The sequence below is a fragment of the Coffea arabica genome, chromosome 9e, assembly GCF_036785885.1.
Source record: "Coffea arabica cultivar ET-39 chromosome 9e, Coffea Arabica ET-39 HiFi, whole genome shotgun sequence".
Lineage (NCBI taxonomy): Eukaryota > Viridiplantae > Streptophyta > Magnoliopsida > Gentianales > Rubiaceae > Coffea > Coffea arabica.
Window position 1 is genome coordinate 34872492 of NC_092327.1, and position 22030 is coordinate 34894521.

The 22030-nt window shown below is 33.4% G+C and overlaps 2 protein-coding genes across 2 annotated transcripts; both read left to right on the forward strand.

Annotated features, from left to right (window-relative positions):
* The first annotated feature begins 12051 nt into the window (after nt 1–12051).
* On the forward strand, nt 12052–13388 carry LOC113709793 (wall-associated receptor kinase-like 1). The gene has a single exon (XM_027232650.2). The coding sequence runs from the start codon at nt 12063–12065 to the stop codon at nt 13386–13388; it is 1326 nt and encodes a 441-aa protein (XP_027088451.2). The 5' UTR covers nt 12052–12062.
* A 5999-nt stretch (nt 13389–19387) lies between these two features.
* On the forward strand, nt 19388–20965 carry LOC113710535 (wall-associated receptor kinase-like 1). The gene has a single exon (XM_027233590.2). The coding sequence runs from the start codon at nt 19473–19475 to the stop codon at nt 20826–20828; it is 1356 nt and encodes a 451-aa protein (XP_027089391.1). The 5' UTR covers nt 19388–19472; the 3' UTR covers nt 20829–20965.
* The last annotated feature ends 1065 nt before the right edge of the window (nt 20966–22030 follow it).

Sequence of the window (22030 nt, forward strand, 5' to 3'; positions counted from 1 at the left end):
CCACTAATTTAAAACAATTAAACAATTACGGATTTAACTGCTTTAATTTGTTTTAGGTTATTATATTAAATTAAATATCGGGCGCCCTTGATATTTAAATAAAATAATAACCATAAGAAATTAAATCAGAGAACATACGAATACCAGTAAATAAAAAAAAATAAATATAATCAATTCGATCTCATAATTTTAAATTAACCAAATCCTCCGTTGTTTCTTAACTAGAATGAAGCGTTTAGTTCATCTCCAAGGAAAAAGCCGCGTGCAAAATCATATGATTTATTGCCGAGACCATTCTTTCGAGAATGTGATGAAAATCCGATTGCAAAGAAAAAGAAAAGAATGGCTGTTTGTCTTTTAAGGAGAAGAGGAAAAACTCCGCCTTGACTAGTCTATCTCTGGCCCGAAGAAAGAAAAGATAAAGAGAACAATTGTCCTCACTGTAAACATCAAAATTTTAACATTTTATTTTTATTTCCATTTTGTGCACTTTAGTTAAATATTATTTATTTTATTTTATTTTATTTGTTTCATTTCCGTTTTTTGGAAAAATCATTTTAGAAAAATTAAGAAGAAAAGAATTAGAAAGAAAGAAAAAACAGAAAAAACAGAAAAGAAAAGAAGTGAAAATCAGCTTTTGGTATAAAAAAAAAAAAATCCCACGCGCGCGTCTTCTTCTTCAGCTGGTACAAGAACCAACCATACCAAGCACAGGATTTTGCAGCTCCATGCCCGCCTCTTTTTCCATTCATTTTCTTCGCTTTGTTTTCCTCCATTCGATCATGCTAGTACCAAAGCCACTTGGCTTTAATCCAAACATCAAGAAGGATCTAGAATTAAGCCATCTAATGGCTCTATATAAGGGCCAAACCCTTATCTCATATAAATAGCTTCAAGAGGACATGAGAGAGTAAGTAGGCGGCTGAGAACAAGAAGAAAAGAAAAAACAGCAGAAAACAGAGAGAAAAAAGGGAGAAAAAGCGAAAAAAGAAGAAAAATATTTTGCAGAAAATTTGTGGAAAAGGCTGGTCTGGCAGCCATATTTCGGGGCATTTTTATCTCTAATTATAGCTCTCTTCAGGAACTCTGAATTTCTGCACTATCTACGTAGCTAGGGAAAGAACTTTTGTTCAGAAATTTTGTCGAAGAAACGATTGAAAAGCCTTCGAATTTGACCATAAAATCACTGCTTCATCAACCCTGGTTCTGCTGCAACATTGTTGAGAACTTCTTCAACCCACATTCATTCGCATTTTTTTGGCTCAAATCTGTTTCCAAAGCTTCATCAGGTAGTTTTCCAACCTTTCTTAGCTTGATTTGACATTTATGCGACTTATTGGAATGAATTTATGGATGTTCATGCTTTAGGAGTTTAGATCTCATGTTTATTCATGTTTTTTCGGATTTTGGCCTTTGTTTGATGTTTACTTAAGCTTAAAATGCCATGAAATACATATATATGTGAAGATCCGATTTTAAAAGTTGGTAAAAATGGATTCCGGCGAATTTCTGGCCAAAATGGCCGGAATTCTTGACAATTTTTTGGGTCTTTTAATTTTCGATTTTTTGACTTGGTTGATATTTCTCAAAGCTGTTGGGCTAATTTTTAGTGTTTCTGGGCTGATGATCGGCCTAAGATCTGTTTTATTCTTTGGGTTTTGGCTTGGGTTTTATTGTCAAAACCCAACTCTTTTGGTTGGATTTGTTTTGTTAAAGATGAGGGCCGATCCATCTGTTGCCTCTGGGTTTTACATCGGGCTTAGGGAGTTTTGGCCCAAACTAAAAGCAAAATTGGCCTATCGGCCTATGGCCTATTAGAAACCAGAAAACGAAATTTTAAATCAATCCCTGTATTTTTAAATAATTATTTTAAAGCCCTAAAAATTTAGATTTATTTCTATTAGGTCCTTAATTAAATTTCAAATAAGTCCCTAAACTTTATTTTTCTTTCAATTTGACCCCTAAATTTTATAATAATAATACTTGACCCCTCAAAATTTTTAAAACTTTTCAATTAGATCTTTGCTCGTTTTAGTTTCTTAAATATATGTTGATTATCTTTCTTAATTAGTAATTATGCTTCATTTAAATGCTCTAATTGATAAAATTCATGATTATTTCCATTTTTACATGTTATTGCTTTTTTAATTAAATTGGTGCCTTGATGATTTTTGTTAATTTTGGAGTTAAATAGGGCAAATCCAATTCCCCATTAGCTACTACTTCAAGGGAGGTATCTTCTTGTTTTATTTTAAATCCTATTATGTGCCCTTATGTGTTTTCATGTATGAAATTGCATGTTTGCAAGTGATTTTTCTTTTAGTTATTCGTTTTATTTGTTTTAAGTTTCATATTTAATTTAATTTTGGTGATTATTTGAGAGGCATTTAAATGCCAAATTATAATAGATAGAGGTTCAAGGCATGTATTTAAATAGATTATGTAATAGATAAGTTTTAATTCTTACCAAAAATGTAATTAGTTAGATGAATGTAATAGTTAGGTTATTATTTTGTCTTTTCACCCCTTAGATTGTAGTTAGGGTCCCGAATGTAATAGTTAGGTACCTATTTGCTTTTATTTGTTTGTGTGTTTGCATGCTTGTGTGTTTATGTGTTTACTCGTTTTCTTAGGATCTTTACATTTAGATATTATACTTATGTGTTATGTGCTCTATGTGCATTATGTGTTTACTTGCTTTAATGGTACTTTATATGATCTTTTTAGTTATAATAAATGCATGACGTTCCCACATTAGTCCAACGCTAGTTGTGGTATTTTCTCCCTGATTTCTCACTAGTCCAATGCTAGTGAGAACTTATAGACATGGGTTAGTCCAACGCTAGACCCCTAAGGACCGTCTACGCGCTAGATCATGTTTGTGTGACAAGCACTACATTTCATGCATATTTTCTATTTTTTAGAATCTTTACCATTTTTGCATGATATTTCCTCTATATGTATATCACTTATCTCTATGTGCGAAACATGACATTTAGATTTGCATTTCATTTAAGAAAAGTTAGAAATAAGTTAGTGCATTTGCTTGATTAGGTTAGAGAGTACCCCTCGAATATGGGATATGGACGAGTATGGCTTCTTAGCCTTAGCACGCTCGTATCTCTCCTAAAAAAGGGAAAATTGAGTCACGAATCTTAGTACCCCCGTACCCATTATGTTGCATCCCTCTCTTTTAGGTCACGTATATTTGTATATTATAATTTTTTCTATTTTTTTTTCAAGTCTCATTGTTGCATATTCGTGACCTCTTTAAAAAATCACTTTTGGACGTCGCAATTAATGCGACTTGCACCGACTAAAATTCGAAGAGACATATTGATCCTTCCGATAATCATTAGATCTAGGTTTACATTCATATAGTAATATCCAAGTGTGATAAGTTTTTAGGTTAAATTAAGAAAATTTTCCGACTAAATCACGCAACTAGCCTTGGTTAGATTGAAAGGTAGGGATGGCAACGGGGCGGAGTTGAGGCGGGGGTCCCATCCCCCATCCCCCGCCCTGCTGCCTACAAACTCCCCCCGCCCCCGCCCCGTCCCCCGCCTCCCACTCCTCCCGCCCCGCCCCGCTTCCCCCGCTGGGTTAATAAAATTTTATTATAGTTAAATTTTAATAAATAATCAAGTACTAAAATATCAACACATCATCAAGTTATTATTTATTTTAATTTTACAATTGAAACTCATAAAAACAATCAAACAAAAGTTATTTGAATACAATCCAACATGATGAAATAAATACAACTAAAATAGTTAAGTTTTCACTTTTTGTACAAATACAATCACTAATTCATTATTGTGTTTGTGCTCTTTTTTTTTGAGAAAAAAGTGTTATTCTATTAAGTGTAATTAAAAATTTAGTATAACTAATTAATAAATTCTATTAATAGACATGTCTAATTATTCGTATAATTGATAATATCAATTATATTACATACACTAATATACATTATATAATACATCTAACTAATAATATCATTATCATAAGTTTATAACTAATTAAATTACATATTATATATAATTATATATATAATTTTTTTTTTGCGGGTGGCGGGACGGGGGTATACTCCCCCGTCCCCCGCCCTGTTTCTAACGGGGGGAAAAAATTCCCCCCCGCCCCAAGAGCCCCCCGCGGGGCGGTTGCCCGCGGGCACTCGTCTCCATTGCCATCCCTATTGAAAGGGTGCCTTGAATTTTATTTTTGCCTTCCCTTTCTTTAACCGTGACTCCCGAGCTCTTTTTTCTTGATTTTCGAAAACTTGGAGTCGTTTAAAAAGGGTTTTCTCTACTTTGTATTTAAAATTCATTTTTAGGTGACTTGGTACACCTTAACTCAATACCAAGTGGCGACTCCTATTTTTCATTAAAAACCCTTTTTAAACTATTATTTTGGGTCAAAATCGTTGCACTTTTTAAGTCCCATTTTAGGCTCTTTTTCTTTATTTATTTTCTGCAAATCAAAAACTCATTTTCACTCAAAATTAATCAAAAAAATCATTTTTATAAACCTGTAATTAATTTTATTTTTAAAAAAAAAATGGGGCGCGACACTCACTTTTTGTTTCCTAATACTAGTCAACTACTACTACTAGCCACTAAGCCTTTAGCTTGGTGGTCACCACCAACTTGGTGGTGTGGGAGGTCAAGGGTTCAACCCTTGTCTCTCCCACCAAAATTTGTCATAATATGTGAAGGCCTTAATTGGTTTTTTTCGATGAAGTCTGTACTCACATTGAGTCCCCCTCCCCCTCATCCCCTATAGATTAGGTTAGATTAGATTATATGAATTCTACCGTTGCGAAAAAAAAAAAGCCAACTACTACTACTAATTCAAGTTAAACTATTCCAACAAATTCTATCTTAACCGAAAAGAAAAAGTCTTTGTAGATAAAATATACTAGCATTCTAGTAGGTAGGGGTGGGCGCGGGTCGGGTACCCGTCACATTCACCATTTGGCTGACCCAACCCGTATCTTGCGGGTCAGCCATTTTCTGACCCTTACCCGCCCCGCATGTCAGCGGGTATCCTATATCAGGTACCCTTTAAGATAGGGTCGGATCAGCGGATACCCGCCCCGCCCCGTTTATCATTTAATTTAAAAAAAAATAATTTATACCAATTTAATTTTATATTTTACACATTCATCTAAGATTTAATAATTTTTTTTTTCTAAAAAAAGGTTTCCCACCAAGAAACAAGCATATGAAGAAAATATAAGATAAAGGAAAAAAATTAAAAGAATTCAAAATCAATAAAAGTTTGAAATAAGTAGCACAATTTTTAATATATATGTTCTACATTAATTAAACTTTTTTCTATAAAATATAAGATCATGACCTTTACAAATGAATCTTGTAAATAAACTATAGTCTCTCTTATTTGTAATGCAATTTGTTCAATAAAATTACTTATTTAGTTTTAACTTATTATTTTATAGTGTGTGTATAAAAATAAAAATAAAAATAAAAAATATATATATGCGGAGCGGATCGGGTACCCATGGTTTTTTAATTATGCGACCCTAACCCGCCCCGCATCTTAGCAGATACCCGACCCTCTTTTGACCCGATCAAATAATAAAAATCGGATATCCTAATTTTCGGATCGGATCGGATCGGATATGACGGGTTTTCGGGTTAGCGGATAATTTTGCCCACACCTACTAGTAGGAACAAAATGCTATCCATTTGGTGAAATATCCGACTCTTGTGATTTCAACTCACGAGCTCCCCGGATATGCAGAATTTAGGTTTCGGCGTGCTCATAATTAACAACAAATATAGTGAAGAAATCACACCTTTTAATTCTTTTTTACTCCAAATCTCTGCAACTAACACAAATTACCAAAAATAAGTAGAATCACCAATTAATGCAATATTTGGTAAAATAAGAGGGGAAACAATCATAAATTAATGATAAAAATGCAACTTATCAGTCAGAAATTGATCAAGTTTATTTAGCATCTCTTCATGTTTTTGACAATTAATTACCATCCAAATGGTGTTTAAACATCTAAAAACTATCTAAATACTTGCGTTGATGGTGAGGAATCTTTTGACCAACACAAATACACAAATCAGTGGTGAAATATTGCAATTCTTGATCATTTCCAATCTCAACTCTATAAGGATCTAGTAGGGATGATTTGCTACAAAAGATTATTTTCGTACTATTAGAATTCTCTATAAAAGCATACCATAATTCAAGTAGATTTGTCTAATTTTTTGCAAGAGTTAATATAAATACCCTTTAAATTATCGTAAAAGATATTTGTCCAAAATCTTTACACACTAAATTCTGGACATATAAAGTCTAAAAGAAAGTGATCTTAAGTCATGATTTGAAAGCTCTTTACATCATTTGCTTTGTAACTTTTAGCCTTTTTCTCTTGTATTATTCCCAACAATTTTTAGGCTTTATTCTTCCTACGTAACAATGGCAAGTTCATTGAAGGAATTGGCAACTATCATTGAGAAACTTGATCGGTTTTATGGAAGAAACTTAATAAAGTGGCAAAAACAAGTTCGTTTCCTTCTCACATTCCTACAAGTGATCTATGTATTAACCATTCCAAAACCACTCATTGTCAACCCTGAGAAAGAGACTCTTGATGACATTTGAAGGTTTAAAAAGTGGAGAACGATGATGAGATTTGTCGTAGACATATTCTCAATACTATTGAGTGACAGACTATTGGATGTCTACCACATTATTGCAATCACAAAGGAATTTTGGGACCGGTTGAAGGCAAAATACATGCGTGAGAACGCAACAAATAACAAGTTCTCGACAGTCAAGTAACGAGGAGTTGGAAAAGCGAGATGTTTCTCGGCAGTCGCTGGAAACAATTCATGGTAGTAATTCCCCATTTTTACAATGAACGGTTTGAATTAAACGTTGAAAAATTTTTGAAAATGTGAAGGGACAGTAGGCCAACGGTTCCAATTATAACCATTTACCACGTTAATGTTTGTATCTATTGTAGTGTCTAAATTGTCCCATACAAGTGATAATTGCTATTCCCGAGGCCCAATCTGGAGAAACATCTATTAGGGTTTGAAATTAATATTGGGTTAACATTTATCGTCACTTTATAAATTTTATTTTTTGCTCTTATAAAAATTTCTTTTATTTTAATTATTTATAACTACTGATAACTATTTTTACTTTTAACTATTTAACTATATGTTTGCAACATTATTACCCCTAAACATTATAACTACCAATATAAAATTATTTTATGAAAAATATTTAAAAGATTAAAGTTTGCTTCAGTAATAAAAATTTTATTTAAAATATATGACCATCTATACTATATATAAAACCTGAGGAAGGGGTTTGGAATTAATATTAGGGTTAACATTTATTGTCACTTTATGAACTTCCTTTTTTGCCCATATAAAAATTATTTTTACTTTAACTATTTATAACTACCCATGACTATTATTACTTTTAACTATTTAACTATATGTTTTCAACATAATTACCCCTAAACATTATAACTACCGATATAAAATTATTTAATGAAAAATATTTAAAAGATTAAAGTTTGCTTCAGTAATAAAAATTTTATTTAAAATATATGACCATAAATATTATGTATTTTTTGATGGCACACACATTTGGTGTGCATCTAGCACTAGGTTGTGCTCAATGCTCACCAAATGTTGCATTTCTTACCTGTGGTAAAAAAGAACTTTTTTATTTATAGCATGAATTAACTTTTATGCATTGATAATGTAATGATTTTTTTTTGCACTAGCAATATATGTCGCGTGCATGACTTAAATTTCAAATTTGAATTCATATTATGTGTCATGATCTAAATTTGCTAGTGTGAAAAAAAATTGTACCTTATAGTATTTAGTCACCCAGTTGTCTAAATAAGTAGAAGGCTTTATCGCCCACAAATTATAGTACAACAAGATATTTCATGTCCATAGTTCACTTGTATTTCTATTTTAATAGTATTTGGATTAAATAATATTGGGTGTAAATTAGTGCAATTTTAGTGTGATAGTGATTTTTGCACAAATTTAGTCATATAAGTTACAAACTGACATTAGCTCTAAAATTGGCAATGTGTAAAGTTGCTGAAATGCAACACAGAGTGGTCCAATTCCAAGTGCAGAATCAGCAGCTCCTCAACCTTATTCAATCCAAACAAGCACGGGATATCAGATTAGCAACTGTGGTGGAGGATATTGTTCAACTTAGACTTTTGTTTCATATGTGCTCCTTTTGTCTAGTTCAAAATGATAACTATCATCTAAGCTCCAAACTTAGTACTCATGCTTTAGGCAATACTTTTGATGAGGAACTTTTGTTTCCTTAGTGGTTAAATGACCGCTTGTATAGTTTCATCGAGTCTTTGCTCGTACTTGTACATCTTTTGAAAAGGTAGACAACCATATATCGTTTCGGAAAAAAAAAAAAAAAAAAAGTTACAAACTGAAGTTTTATACTAAAATTGTATTACATTGGCTAAGCTCCTCTCTATCGTCTCCATTACACTGTAATAAAATGAATTTGAAAATTATTTTCAAAAATCAATTCCGTTCATTATATATTTTGTCACTTGTATAAGTTATACATAAAATTTTATATGAAATTGACCAATTTTGCCGTTTGATTAATTACTATAAATCTTGTTACAATTTGACTCATTTTTCACCGTTCAAATGTTTTGTGTACATTGAATGCCAAAATATTCTCAAAATAATGTCATTTTTTAGTATGTTGATCTAGAGATTAAAAGAAAAGTAGTAACACAATTCGATGATTTTATAAAGTTATAATAATTTAAATATATTTAAATGGAGAGACCAATGGCAAACAAATTTAACGAGGAGTTTCTAGCCTAGCTTACATCAGATTTTGTAAGAATTACGCAACAGGACAATAACTCAACTTGTGAGACCCCCAATCCCAAATCTCAATGATATTGTTTGGCATCAAGAAATATTTCTCTGTTGAATGACTCCTATGTCATTCACTAAACTAACTTTTCTTTGATCTGCTCAAACAGTTTCCCTGTGCCAGTGCTAGAAATGGTCCTAAACTGTCTCTTTAACGTTTCAATGGTTAATACCCATTGTACATTTAGAAGTGTATCATGCGTATATTTTTACAAATGAGAAAGTATCCATATCGGAAGTGTGTACACCCGTCATATGAGAATGTACACATCTTGAAAGATTTTAATTTGGTGTATTTGGATATGAATTATTTGTCAAAAAATTATTTGTTTGTATCACAAACATATTTTTCAACACACCTTTCTATCTTCTCAATCATCTTTTTATCTCACATACATCACATTACTAAAAAGTGTTATAGTAATTATTCCAAATAATATTTCATATAATCTCCTATCCAAACAATTGTCAATGTATGTAGTATTCTTGTCTTTGTACATCTATCTTAGTAAATGTACACGTTCTTTTGTTGATGTACATACAAATATTGTCATAGGTTTCTCTCAACAAAGAACATATTATCGTAAGTATATCAATTTGTCAGAGCTGAATCCTGTTCCATTTTTAATACCATTTAATATAATTAAGACTTGGTTGTCAATAACTTGGCTGCCATAACATAGCCAAAGCAACAAGGAAGGCTATTATTGGACCATTAAAGAATGGTATATGATTTAGGGAAATTTTAGAAAATGGGAGTAAGAAGATTCGAAATTTATAATAAGGATATGAGTTTCCTTCATGTGCACATACTATCACTTGTACGTGTTTATTTGAGTATACATGTGTGAACCTATATTAATTTATATGTGTACCTTCAAGTGTATGTATTTATTACAAAGTGCACATTTTTATTCAAGGTCCATGTACATGTATTTATACATCAAAATATACATTTTTATTTATTAAGATGCATATTTTTATTCGATGAAATGCATATTGTTACGATGGTGATTTAGTCAACTAACGATAAATTTTATTAGCTACTTTAATCATTGAACAATAATCTATACCTCATTTAAATTTGACCAAAAGTTTCATCCTATTTATAAATTTTAAATCTTCCTATTCCCACCGTCAATTTCCCCTATGTTTTATTGTATTGAATTACAAGTGGTTGCAAACGTGGTCCGTAAAGGATTCTTTTTTTATTTTTTTGGGAAAATTGCATAAACCTCCCCTGAAGTTTCTAATACTAGCACTCACCTCCCTTGTGATTTAGAAAATAGCACTAACCACCCTTGAATTTAAAGATTTTGTTGCAGATTCAATCCATGCCAGAAAAGTTACCATAAAAAAATTGTTTTAAGGAGTAAGATGAGAAATTTGTACTAGATTTGCCCTTCATGCTGCTTACCAAGTTGTATTAACAGAGGAATGATATAATATGAAAAGCTATTAAGAATTAGTAAAATTCAAGGGGTGTAAGTGTAATTGAATGAAGTTTACCAACAATACATGAAGCAGCGGTGGATACTAACGGCTAGTTAAACGGAAAACTTATAAAGAATACACCTCACTTTTAAAACTCTCTATTAGTAATGTGAATAATTATTTGTACGAGTAACACAACTACTTATGTTATCAGCACCAATCACATACCAAAAAAAAAAAAAAAAAATCATTGAGCAATCAGTTAATTAACAGCATACTTAAGCATCACTAAAAGTTACTGAGTATGAGATAAGTCTAGTTACAAGTAATTAGAAGTACACACTAATAAAATAAATTTATCTTTAGTAATCAAAAATTTGTTCATTAAGTTTCTGCAATTAGTTAGGGTATAAAAGTAAATTCATATAGTTTATTGTTAGCAATAGGTCTAATTTCCTCCCGGGGAAGGTCAATGCTATTTTAAAAACTATAGGGGAGGTGAGTGCTAGTGTTAGAAACCTTAAGGGAGGTTTCTGCAATTATACCTTTTTTTTTCTTTTCTTGTCTTTTCAATTCGAGGTGGAGTACTATGACAAGCAAGTTTCACCAGCGTAATAAATGTGAGTATTTTTTTAGCCGCTGATCCATGACGCAGTTGACTATTATTATTATTTTTTTATAATTATCTGCCTAATTACCGTATTTTCCCTACTTAACCCGGCGCTTGACTATTGACTACGGCACAAGAATTCTATTTAATTCAATTAATAGGAAAAAAGCGACCATATTTACATGCTTAGTGACAGAAATCCAATGTTTATATTAATGAATAGGCGGTATAATTCACCAAGTCTAGTGGTCGGATTTTTTTTTTTCTTTTTCTATTTTGTCCTATGTTCATTAGCACAACTTTAAGAAGACCATCAAATTAATAATAAAGGATGCACCATGTGGAAAATTTTAATTACAGAAAATCTTCAATGGATCTCACAGTTTAATGCACGAGAACCCTATACAAATTTAATCGAATTTAAGTTTTTTAGGTTCCTAGTGAAACACACTTAAATTTCATGAAAGCTATTTCTTGGTATAAATTTCCAATCAGAATGTGAAGTTGTATGTGTCAAATTAGCATTTAAATGTTGTCGTCCTTCAAATTACCACTTAAATTCATCAGCATTAACCACTTAATCCGAAATGAATTTGTTTAACTTATATGAAGTTGGAATTATTAAGATTGGATAAATGATATATTACTTTATTTTTTATTTTTATAGTATCTTAATTTATTTTAGATCTGATTTGGGATAAAACAGTTTTATGGTGTTTTAATTTATTTCAGATCTGGTTTGAAATTATTTTATTGAAAATTTTATTACTTGATTATGTATTTAGTCTTGTGCGAAATTGATTCGGTTAGAAACTACAATAGTAAATTAATAAGTTGAAATTATGTTTCAGGTCAGACTGGTTCATTAAGTCGTCGATTACATCCAACAATTGCAGTAAAACATCGAGGAAGTTGCTAGTGAAAAAAATACTCACATCTGATCTCAACTGATGTAGATCTCAACTGATGTAGACTTCTCCAAGGTAATTTGACTACTTCCCCTACGATATTTGATTAATTACAACATTTTGGTTCACCTATTTAGGCAGATGCTCTTTGATCAGTTCAATAATATCCCTATGCTAGTGAAAGCTAAAACTTTGCTCTACTTCCCAATAATGAGTCCTCCCAAGTTATTCTTTCTGCTACTTCTCATCCTTGCAGTAGTCATAGTTATGTTAGTTCTTTTGGGCATAAGGACTACAAATCTTGCTGTGGCTGCTGGGGTGACAATTGCAGTGTTTACTGGTCTTGTCCTGCTACAGAAGAGACGCAATAAAAAGAAGAAGCAGGGCCATTTTGAACGAAATGGAGGTCTTCTATTGGAGAAACAATTATCTGCTGCAGATGGTGCTATTGAAAAAACTAGAATTTTCATTTCTAGGGAATTGGAGGCGGCCACTGATGGATTCAACGAAAGTCGAATAGTTGGTCAAGGTGGCCAAGGTACAGTATATAAAGGGATCCTAGCCGATGGAAGAATTGTGGCAATCAAGAAGTCGAAGGTCGACAAAAGCCTATTGGAGCAGTTCATCAACGAGCTCGTCATTGTTTCGCTAGTTAATCACAGGAATGTGGTAAAACTTCTGGGTTGTTGCTTGGAGACAGAAGTTCCTCTGCTTGTCTATGAATTTATCCCTAATGGAACCCTATTTAACCTCATTCAAAACGACAATGAGGCTGAATCCTTCCCTTTTACTTGGAGCTTGAGATTAAAAGTAGCCACAGAGGTAGCAGGTGCATTGGCATACCTACACTCGGGGCTTACAATTCCAGTCTTTCATAGGGATATCAAGTCCACCAACATATTGTTGGATGAAGAATACATAGCTAAAGTATCAGACTTTGGAGCTTCATTGTCCATTGCAATTGACAAAACCCACATGACCACTCGAGTCCAAGGGACTTTCGGCTACATCGATCCAGAATATTTCCTGTCGAGCCAAATTACTGACAAAAGTGACGTTTACAGCTTTGGGGTGGTTCTTCTTGAGCTCCTGAGAAGACAAAAGCCTATACCTTCCAGAGAAGAAGGAGAAGATGTCTATTTAGGATTGGCACAAAGGTTTCTGACATCCATGGAAGAGAATTCTCTTCCAACGATTCTTGATCCTCAAATTATAGATCAAACAAATGAAGGAGAGATCATTGCTGTTGCTAAACTTGCACAACGATGCATAAACTGGGATGGAAGGAGGAGACCAACTATGAAGGAAGTTTCCATCGAGTTGGAAAACATCAAAATGTCTAGAGGGTATTTAACTATTGAAGAAAATTATCAAAGTCCGAGTTGCACCTACGAAGAAGCTGTTGTGATGAGTGATATTTACCACGCATGGACTATTGGATGTGAGAACGTTATGTCAACTTCAGATGCCTACGCAGTATTGAACAATACAATCTAATTCAGCGCTGGCGGGAAAATGACAGGGCTGGGAAGGCAGTCGCCCCCAAGAATTCCACAAAATGTTTGTATGCACTGTGAACTTGGAGTTCAAGAAACAACTCCCTGTGGTTATTTTCTTCTCCCACCCACCCACCCCCGGCCCCCGCGGCCCAAATTCTTTCCCCTTTTTTTTTGTGGCAGAATGTACTGTGCTTTAGCGTCTATCTTTTTACTGATAACTTCATCAAATAAAGTAGGAAAAGTTCGTTGACCATATCACAACATATTAATTCTGAAGCATTATGAAAGTAGGCAAGGATGTGTTTTGAAACTCGGACAAGTAACAACTCGGTCGAACTCAGGTTTCAGGATCAATGGAATGAACCAGTTAGGTTGGAGGTTAAATTGGATGACATCATAAACACGTCATAAATATATATTAATTATATATAATATAAATAATATATAAAAAAAATTCCTCTTAAATTGGTTGTTTGCAACTGTACATACATATTTGATGAATTTAGATTTAGTCCAAAAGAACTCCATTGAAAAAATTTTAAAAGTTATAAGTAAACAATATAATTTAAAAAATATAATGGATTAATTTAATACTTTATTAAAATAATAAAGGGTCAAAATAAAATTATCTCAAAGTTTTAGGGTATTTAAAGTTAATAAATGCCAAACCTAATGTGTCCTCCTTGTTTCTACCTTACGCAACCGCCAGTTACTTTTCTTCTTTCATTTTTCCTTGTTTCTTCCCCGTTGTTTCTTTTGCTTTGTTCTCTTCTTTTATCACGCACACATTAAAGCTCTCTCTTGTCTTCATTATTTTCTTTCGGGTAAAAAACAAAAAAAACCACTTCTAGTTAAATGAACATAGAAAACTCCCCCTATGATTTCAAAACATATATTCAATACCTCGTAGTTTGAAATAAATTGAGAAGGCTCCAAAATTGTTAAAACTAATGTGTTTGTGGCACACGTGCTTGTTTTGCAACTAGTGACAACGAAAAACAATTTTTTATAATAATTTTCAATTGATATACCTATTCTACCTTATAGAAAAGCCCTCTGTGATTAACCCAACCTATAGAAAAACTCTCTGTAGATTTAAAACATATACGTTGGATTTGATCCGAAACCTTTAAGAAATATATTGAAAAGGGAGTAAAACTTCTTGAGAGAAATCAACCACTAGTCTTATGTACACTACTTTTAGGGTATAGTAAAAGTTTTAAATCTGGGTTTTTGCTATTATAATATTATCTCATAGGGTCTTTTTTAAGAATTTAAACTAAGAATTTCAATACATTTTCTTTATATAAGGTGAAGGAAAATTTTGCAAAATGGTTGCTTATATCTTTCTCAAACTCTCGAGTGGACAACAGAACTAAATCCTATGATACCAATACAAGATTTGTGAAAAGTGAAAGTAAAAATTGTCAAGATCGAAAAAGCCATCAAAAGGGATGTTGTACTTTACGTACATGATGTTATCCCATATATAGATATTAACCAAATCAAAACAATTGTTTTATGTGTGAAAGGGATGAATATTATTTTTTTTTTAAGAACCATAGAGAACTTTTCTGTAAGTTGGTTTAATCAGAATGGTTTTTTTGCATTTTACCCCTATATATATTAGGGTATTTTTGTTATTTCGCCTACCCACATTAGTTTTGATAATTTCCGTCGCATTTTTAGTTTAATTCAAATCATGAGTTGTTGGATGCCATGTTTTGATACCATGAGAAGTTTTTCTGTATATTCACTTAACCACAAGTGGTTTTTTTTGTTTTTATCCTTTTCTATTTCTCTCCTCTCTCTTCTCTTCCTTCTTTGCTCTTTTCTTTTTTTTTTTTTACTTCTATTTGATTTCAAATCTTTCAAGAACTTAGAGAATGGAATTAAGATAATGGAATTTCTCTCCCAGGTTTGTAACTTCAATTCAGACTTGTTTTACTTCTTAGAGCTAGTTAACGATCAAAGGAAGGAAAAAAAAAAACGAGTACCGTATTTGAAATTGCACCTGAGATGTGGGAATAGATAATGTCAATCAGTGAAGGCAGGATAAGAAAATGGAAAAAATGGGGCTCCAACCGGTTTGTCGGTTTTTGTTCAAACCCGATTTTTGACCAATTTTTAACGGATGGTATTTTAGTGAGATTCAGACCGGCTGCTTGGTCGATTTCCTGTTCAACTAATCTGAAACTACTCTGTTTGGATTAGCTGTTTTTGGAGGTATTTTTGAAAAATTTTACTATAGTAGAGTTTTTAAAATATATTTTAGGATATTTTTAGAAAACATTTTGAAATATTTAATAGTAGCAGAGTTTTTAAAATATTTTTTAAAAATTAAAAAAAATAGATTACTTTTTAGAATACCTTTTAGAATACTTTTTAAAATTTTTATAGTATTTGAAAAATTAGTTTTTGAAAAACTAGTAGGTCCAAACAGAAATATTTGGTAACGGGTTGTGTAAAACCTCGAGCAAGACCTGCCTGTTTGTTGACGAATTGACACTACCTAATTTGCTTAAGTTTTACGCATGTTACACAATAATAGACGTTGTAACATGAAATACTATTTTACAAGATTAACCCGTTAATTTAAAACTAGTCAAGTTGCCTTCACACGTTGTGTGAGGCAGTCCCAATCTTTGATGCTCAGCTGCAATGTAGTAGCATAAAGCTGATAACATAGAGTGAAAGCTGTACATTTATGGAGAAGTTGTCTACCAGCAGGGTCAAGATATTTACAATGTGCAAAATAGTGTTTTTTATCAAACACTTAAGGGTGCATTTGATAAAACTGAAATCTGAAATTTGAAATGTGAAGTCTGAAGTTTGAATCTTTTAAGTTATTAAATTGTTAAGTACTACAATTGACACATTTAAATATATATCACATTCAGTGATAGGTGAACAGGTTAGCACTTATTTTTTGGAGCAAATTTTACCTAAAAAATTCAATAATACATAATTAATTCAGATGTTCAATTTTTTATTATCAAACGCGTATGAACATATTAAGATATGAGTACATTAAATTTAAGTGATGAATTACATTATTAAATAGGGTCAAAGTCACATAAATTATTTGCCTGCTTCGGTCTGTCCTTTGTGTCTGCCAGACCCAGCAAAGACTCTGGGCCATTTTCAGAAGAGCTACAGGCTTGGAAAGTAGTCGTTTTTGTCGGCTGGGTACTAGAAATATTTGTGGGCTTGGCACTAGAAATATATTCGAGTAGTCAATAGAGATGGGCTGGCACACGGTCGTGAACCAAGTATTAAACAATTAAAAGAAAAGATTTATTCAGCTCATTTGATATTTGGTAAAGACAATAATCAGTTAATAAAAAAAAAAATTTCTACCTCAAACTCTCAAATCTTCCCATTTACAAATTGCTTGGGATATTTAAAAAAAAAAATTTAGTAGGGGAGGGTAGAAATTGAGAAGTAGCGACGGAGACAGGAATTTGAAATCAAAACTTCTAATTCCTGATATCTCAATTAATTGCAATAGTTTAATTTGCTAAAGTTATATTGAAAAGAAACCAATTTGAATACTTTAGGCTACGACAAACAAGATATTAAACTGTTACAAGAATTCTAAATTGGTTCCCTTTGAACATAATGTTTTCAGGTTTAACGTAATATAGAAACTAAAACTCCAATATTCATTGTCTATGCTATGGACCCCATACCTATTAAATTATTATTGGATTTTAAGGAAATAAAAAAGAACTAAAATACGATATTTATAGAGAAGAAATAGCAATATAATAAAAAGTAGGACAAAGAGTGGCACAGAAAGTTAGACAGAAGATCCGTTGCGTTTCAATGAGTATTACTCCTAATTTAAATTCTTTGCGTGATATTAGTGGGATAAATCCCAAATAAACAAGTGAATCGGTCTGCTAAAGGGTTTGGTTTCCAAATTACAATACTAGTAAGTGGAAAGTAAATTAAACTGTAAAACGAAATGGGGACTGCGTTAGTCCATTCCATGACTAGAGAAAAAACAGATCCACAACAGATGTTGTACACGTTGCAAAACGCCCTCATTTGGAAGAAGACTCAACATCTACTGTTTCTCAATCTGCAGAAAGTTTAACCTCAGACGCTTAGGAATTATAGATGCTAATATTCAAGACTTTAATTAGCCATACATTCTCAAATAATTGCTTGTATCATTCATTTACTTTGCTTTAATGGCTACGTTTCTGACTTGACTCACTGACTTTTGCATCTAAATGCACCAATATGATAGTCGACAAAATCCCCCATGCTCCTACAGCCCTCTGCATTTGCAACATTTCAGACTTTATTCGGAAGTTAAGAAATAAATAACTTGGTACGAGTAATTGATGTTAATCTGTATGTTATTTGTGTTTCTTTACCTCATTGTCCAATCATTGGGGCGACACGATTTCCAGTGGAGAAGCCAGGATGCATTGATACATATGGAGGAGTGGCAATTCCCTACCCAGTTGGAATTTGTCCAGAACAGATTGTGCTCTCAATGAAGCATTCATCATAAGCTGTACTAATGTCTCTGGCGATTCCATCAACAGTTCAAAGCCGTATCTGGGGTGCTTTAACCAGGAAAAGGTTCCCAAGAAATTGTTGAGGTGCTGGAAGTGTCCCTGAGTGATCAAACAGTAACCATAAACTTACCCTTGCTCCAAGTTTGCTGGAGTGATTCATTTGATCCGGCCATTGCAGAAGGTTCCCTTGCTGAAGCTCCCTTCTTTGTTTCGAGAGAATGCAACAAGTGATGTTCCTTGGCTGTGGAAATGCTCTCTTCAGACCGCGACTTGGCAGTCCAGAGATCTTGTCTGGTTGGTTGCACCTCAATGTGTGGCACCAACACACACATCAATTCCTTATCATAATCGGTTGCTGTCGCATCAATTCCTGTCAAGCAAGCATTCCCTACTATCTCAGCCAACACAATTTTCAATTGCACGTAACGCTTTGCAGAGCTTTGCAACCAATACCTCTGCCTATGCCTTCTTGGAGGACCAGAACTGAAGTTGGAGAACCATGTACCCTGATCTCAACCCGACCAGCCAACCCGTTTCTGACCCAATTACCACCCTTATTTCCAATCTTTTTTACCCCGTATACATCATATCATATCGTAAAAAAGTATTACAATAATTATTTCAAATATATTTCAAAAAGTGTTACAGTAATTATTTCAAACAATCTTGTATCCAAATAAGTGTTTAATGCCGGCTTTTGAGGTTAATTTTGGGATTAGGTTTAATTGCTAACTTGAAAAAGTCTGACAAAAAAAAAAATAATAAGTGTTTAATGCATGTAGTATTCTTATCCGTATACATCTATCTTAGTGGATGTACGCTTTTTGTTATTGAAATACATACAAATATTGTCATAGGTTTCTCTCAACAAAGAAAATATTACCGTAAGTATATCGATTTGTCAGAGCTGAATCCTGTTCCATTTTTAATACCATTTACACAGAGTCTTGCCAACTATGATTATAAGCTTTCAAGGAAGAACCCAATAGAAACGGATGAGGGGTCTCACAAATTGAAACCTGTAATTTTATTACATCTGATGTACAATTTACACTAATGGCTTTCAACTTGGTAGATTTCAACTGGTGATGCCGATGATCCGACAAAAACACCATAAAAATAACCTTGAATATAATTGGTAATTAGTGTAGGAAAAGAGATGGTTAAAAGAGTTAAGATCAGAAGAAGACTAAGGCCATGCTTGGATTGCTTGTTTCCGTCGGAAAATATTGTCATTTTCCGTGATCACATTTTCCTATCACCTTTTTCCCTCACATATATCAAATCGCTACAGTAATTTTTTCATGAAAAATGACGGAAAATGCAATCCAAACACAACCTAAGAGGTCGGCCAAACAAGTTTTGACCACGGAAGTGGATTGTTCCATACTGGTTCCTTAAGTCGTCGAATACATCCAGCAATTGCAGCGAAACATCGAGGAAGTTGCTAGTCAAAAAAATAGCCCGCATCTGATCTCAACTGATGTAGACTTCTCCAAGGTAATTTGACTATTTCCTACATCATTTTGGTTCACATATTTAGGCAGATGCTCTTTGATCAGTTCAACAATATCCCTATGCTAGTGAAAGATAAAACTTTGCTCTACTTCCCAATAATGAGTCCTCTCAAGTTATTCTTTCTGCTACTTCTCATCCTTGCAGTAGTCATAGTTACGTTATGTCTTTTGGGCATAAGGACTCCAAATCTTGCTGTGGCTGCTGGGGTGACAATTGCAGTGTTTACTGGTCTTGTCCTGCTACAGAAGAGACGCAATAAAAAGAAGAAGCAGGGCCATTTTGAACGAAATGGAGGTCTTCTATTGGAGAAACAATTATCTGCTGCAGATGGTGCTATTGAAAAATCTAGAATTTTCATTTCTAGGGAATTGGAGGCGGCCACTGATGGATTCAACGAAAGTCGAATACTTGGTCAAGGTGGCCAAGGTACAGTATATAAAGGGATCCTAGCCGATGGAAGAATTGTGGCAATCAAGAAGTCGAAGGTCGACGAAAGCCTATTGGAGCAGTTCATCAACGAGCTCGTCATTGTTTCGCAAGTTAATCACAGGAATGTGGTAAAACTTCTGGGTTGTTGCTTGGAGACAGAAGTTCCTCTGCTTGTCTATGAATATATCCCTAATGGAACCCTATTTAACCTCATTCAAAACGACAATGAGGCTGAATCCTTCCCTTTTACTTGGAGCTTGAGATTAAAAGTAGCCACAGAGGTAGCAGGAGCATTGGCATACCTACACTCGGGGCTTACAATTCCAGTCTTTCACAGGGATATCAAGTCCACCAACATATTGTTGGATGAAAAATACATAGCTAAAGTATCAGACTTTGGAGCTTCATTGTCCATTGCAATTGACAAAACCCACATGACTACTCGAGTCCAAGGGACTTTCGGCTACATCGATCCAGAATATTTCCGGTCGAGCCAAATTACTGACAAAAGTGACGTTTACAGCTTTGGGGTGGTTCTTCTTGAGCTCCTGACAAGACAAAAGCCCATACCTTCCAGAGGAGAAGGAGAAGATGTCTATTTAGGATTGGCACAAAGGTTTCAGACATCCATGGAAGAGAATTCTCTTCCAACGATTCTTGATCCTCAAATTATAGATCAAACAAATGAAGGGGAGGTCATTGCTGTTGCTAAACTTGCACAACGATGCATAGACTGGGATGGAAGGAGGAGACCAACTATGAAGGAAGTTTCCATCGAGTTGGAAAACATCAAAATGTCCAGAGGGGGTTTAACTATTCAAGAAAATTATCAAAGTCCAAGTTGCACCGGCGAAGAAGCTGTTGTGATGATTGATGTTTACGACGCATGGACTATTGGAAGTGAGAACGTTAAGTCAACTTCAGATGCCTACGCGGTATTGAACAATACAATCTAATTCAGCGCTGGCGGCAAAATGACAGGGCTGGAAAAGCGCGACGGATTTTTTATCCCACGCCACGTGCCATTCTCTGTCCATTTTTTTATTATATTGTTATTTGTTCTTCATAAATATCATGTTTTAGTTCTTTTTTATTTTCTTAAGATCCAATAACTATTAATTCAATAATACACAAAATTTAACAAACTCAAAAAATCAAAATGCATAAAAAAATGAGAATTTTTATGAATTTTCTGCTGTATTTTTTAATTTTCTATTATATATTGCTTTTTTGAACTCTCTGTCCCACTTTTTATTATATTACTATTTCTCCTTCATAAACATCATGTTTTAGTTCTTTTTTGTTTCCTTAAGATCCAATAACTATTAATTCAGTAAAAAAATAAATACAACAGCTTCAAAAAAGTAATATATAATAGAAATTAAAAAATATAGCAGAAAATTCATAAAAAATCTCATTTTTTATGCATTTTGATCTTTTGAGTTTGTTAAATTTTGTGTATTACTGAATTAATAGTTATTGGATCTTAAGAAAATAAAAAAAAACTAAAACATGATGTTTATGAAGGAGAAATAACAATATAATAAAAAATGGGATAGAGAGTGACACAAGGTGTGGGACGGAAGATCCATTGCATACAGGGCAGTCGCCCGAAGAATTCCACAAAATGTTTGTATGCACTGTGAACTTGGAGTTCAAGAAACAACTTCCTGTGGTTATTTTCTTCCCCCCCCCCCCTCTCCTCCCCTTTTTTTGTGGGAGAATGTACTGTGCTTTAGCAGTCTATCTTTTTACCGATAACTTCATCAAATAAAGTAGGAAAAGTTCCTTGACCATATCACAACATATTTTGTGGGTCTGTTTGGAACCTGAGTTTTTTTGGAGTTTATCTAAAACTTTACTGTAGTGCACTGTAAAAGTTTTTGAAAAAATTTTGTAGAAGTTTTTGTAAGGTGAAAAATTTTGTAGAGTGAAAAACTTTTTTTCCTTTTCTTTTTTTTCTTTTTTTTTCTCTTTCTCTTTCTTTTTCTTTTTCTTTCTTTCCTTTTTCTTTTCTTTCCTCTCTTCTTCTTCTTCTTCCTTTTTCTTCTTCTTCTTTCTTTCTTTCCTCCCCGTTACCTCCCAGCAGCACTCACGCCCGCCACCCCTCTCCTCCCTTTCCCCTTCTCCTCCCACCACCCCCTGTGCCCTTTCCCCC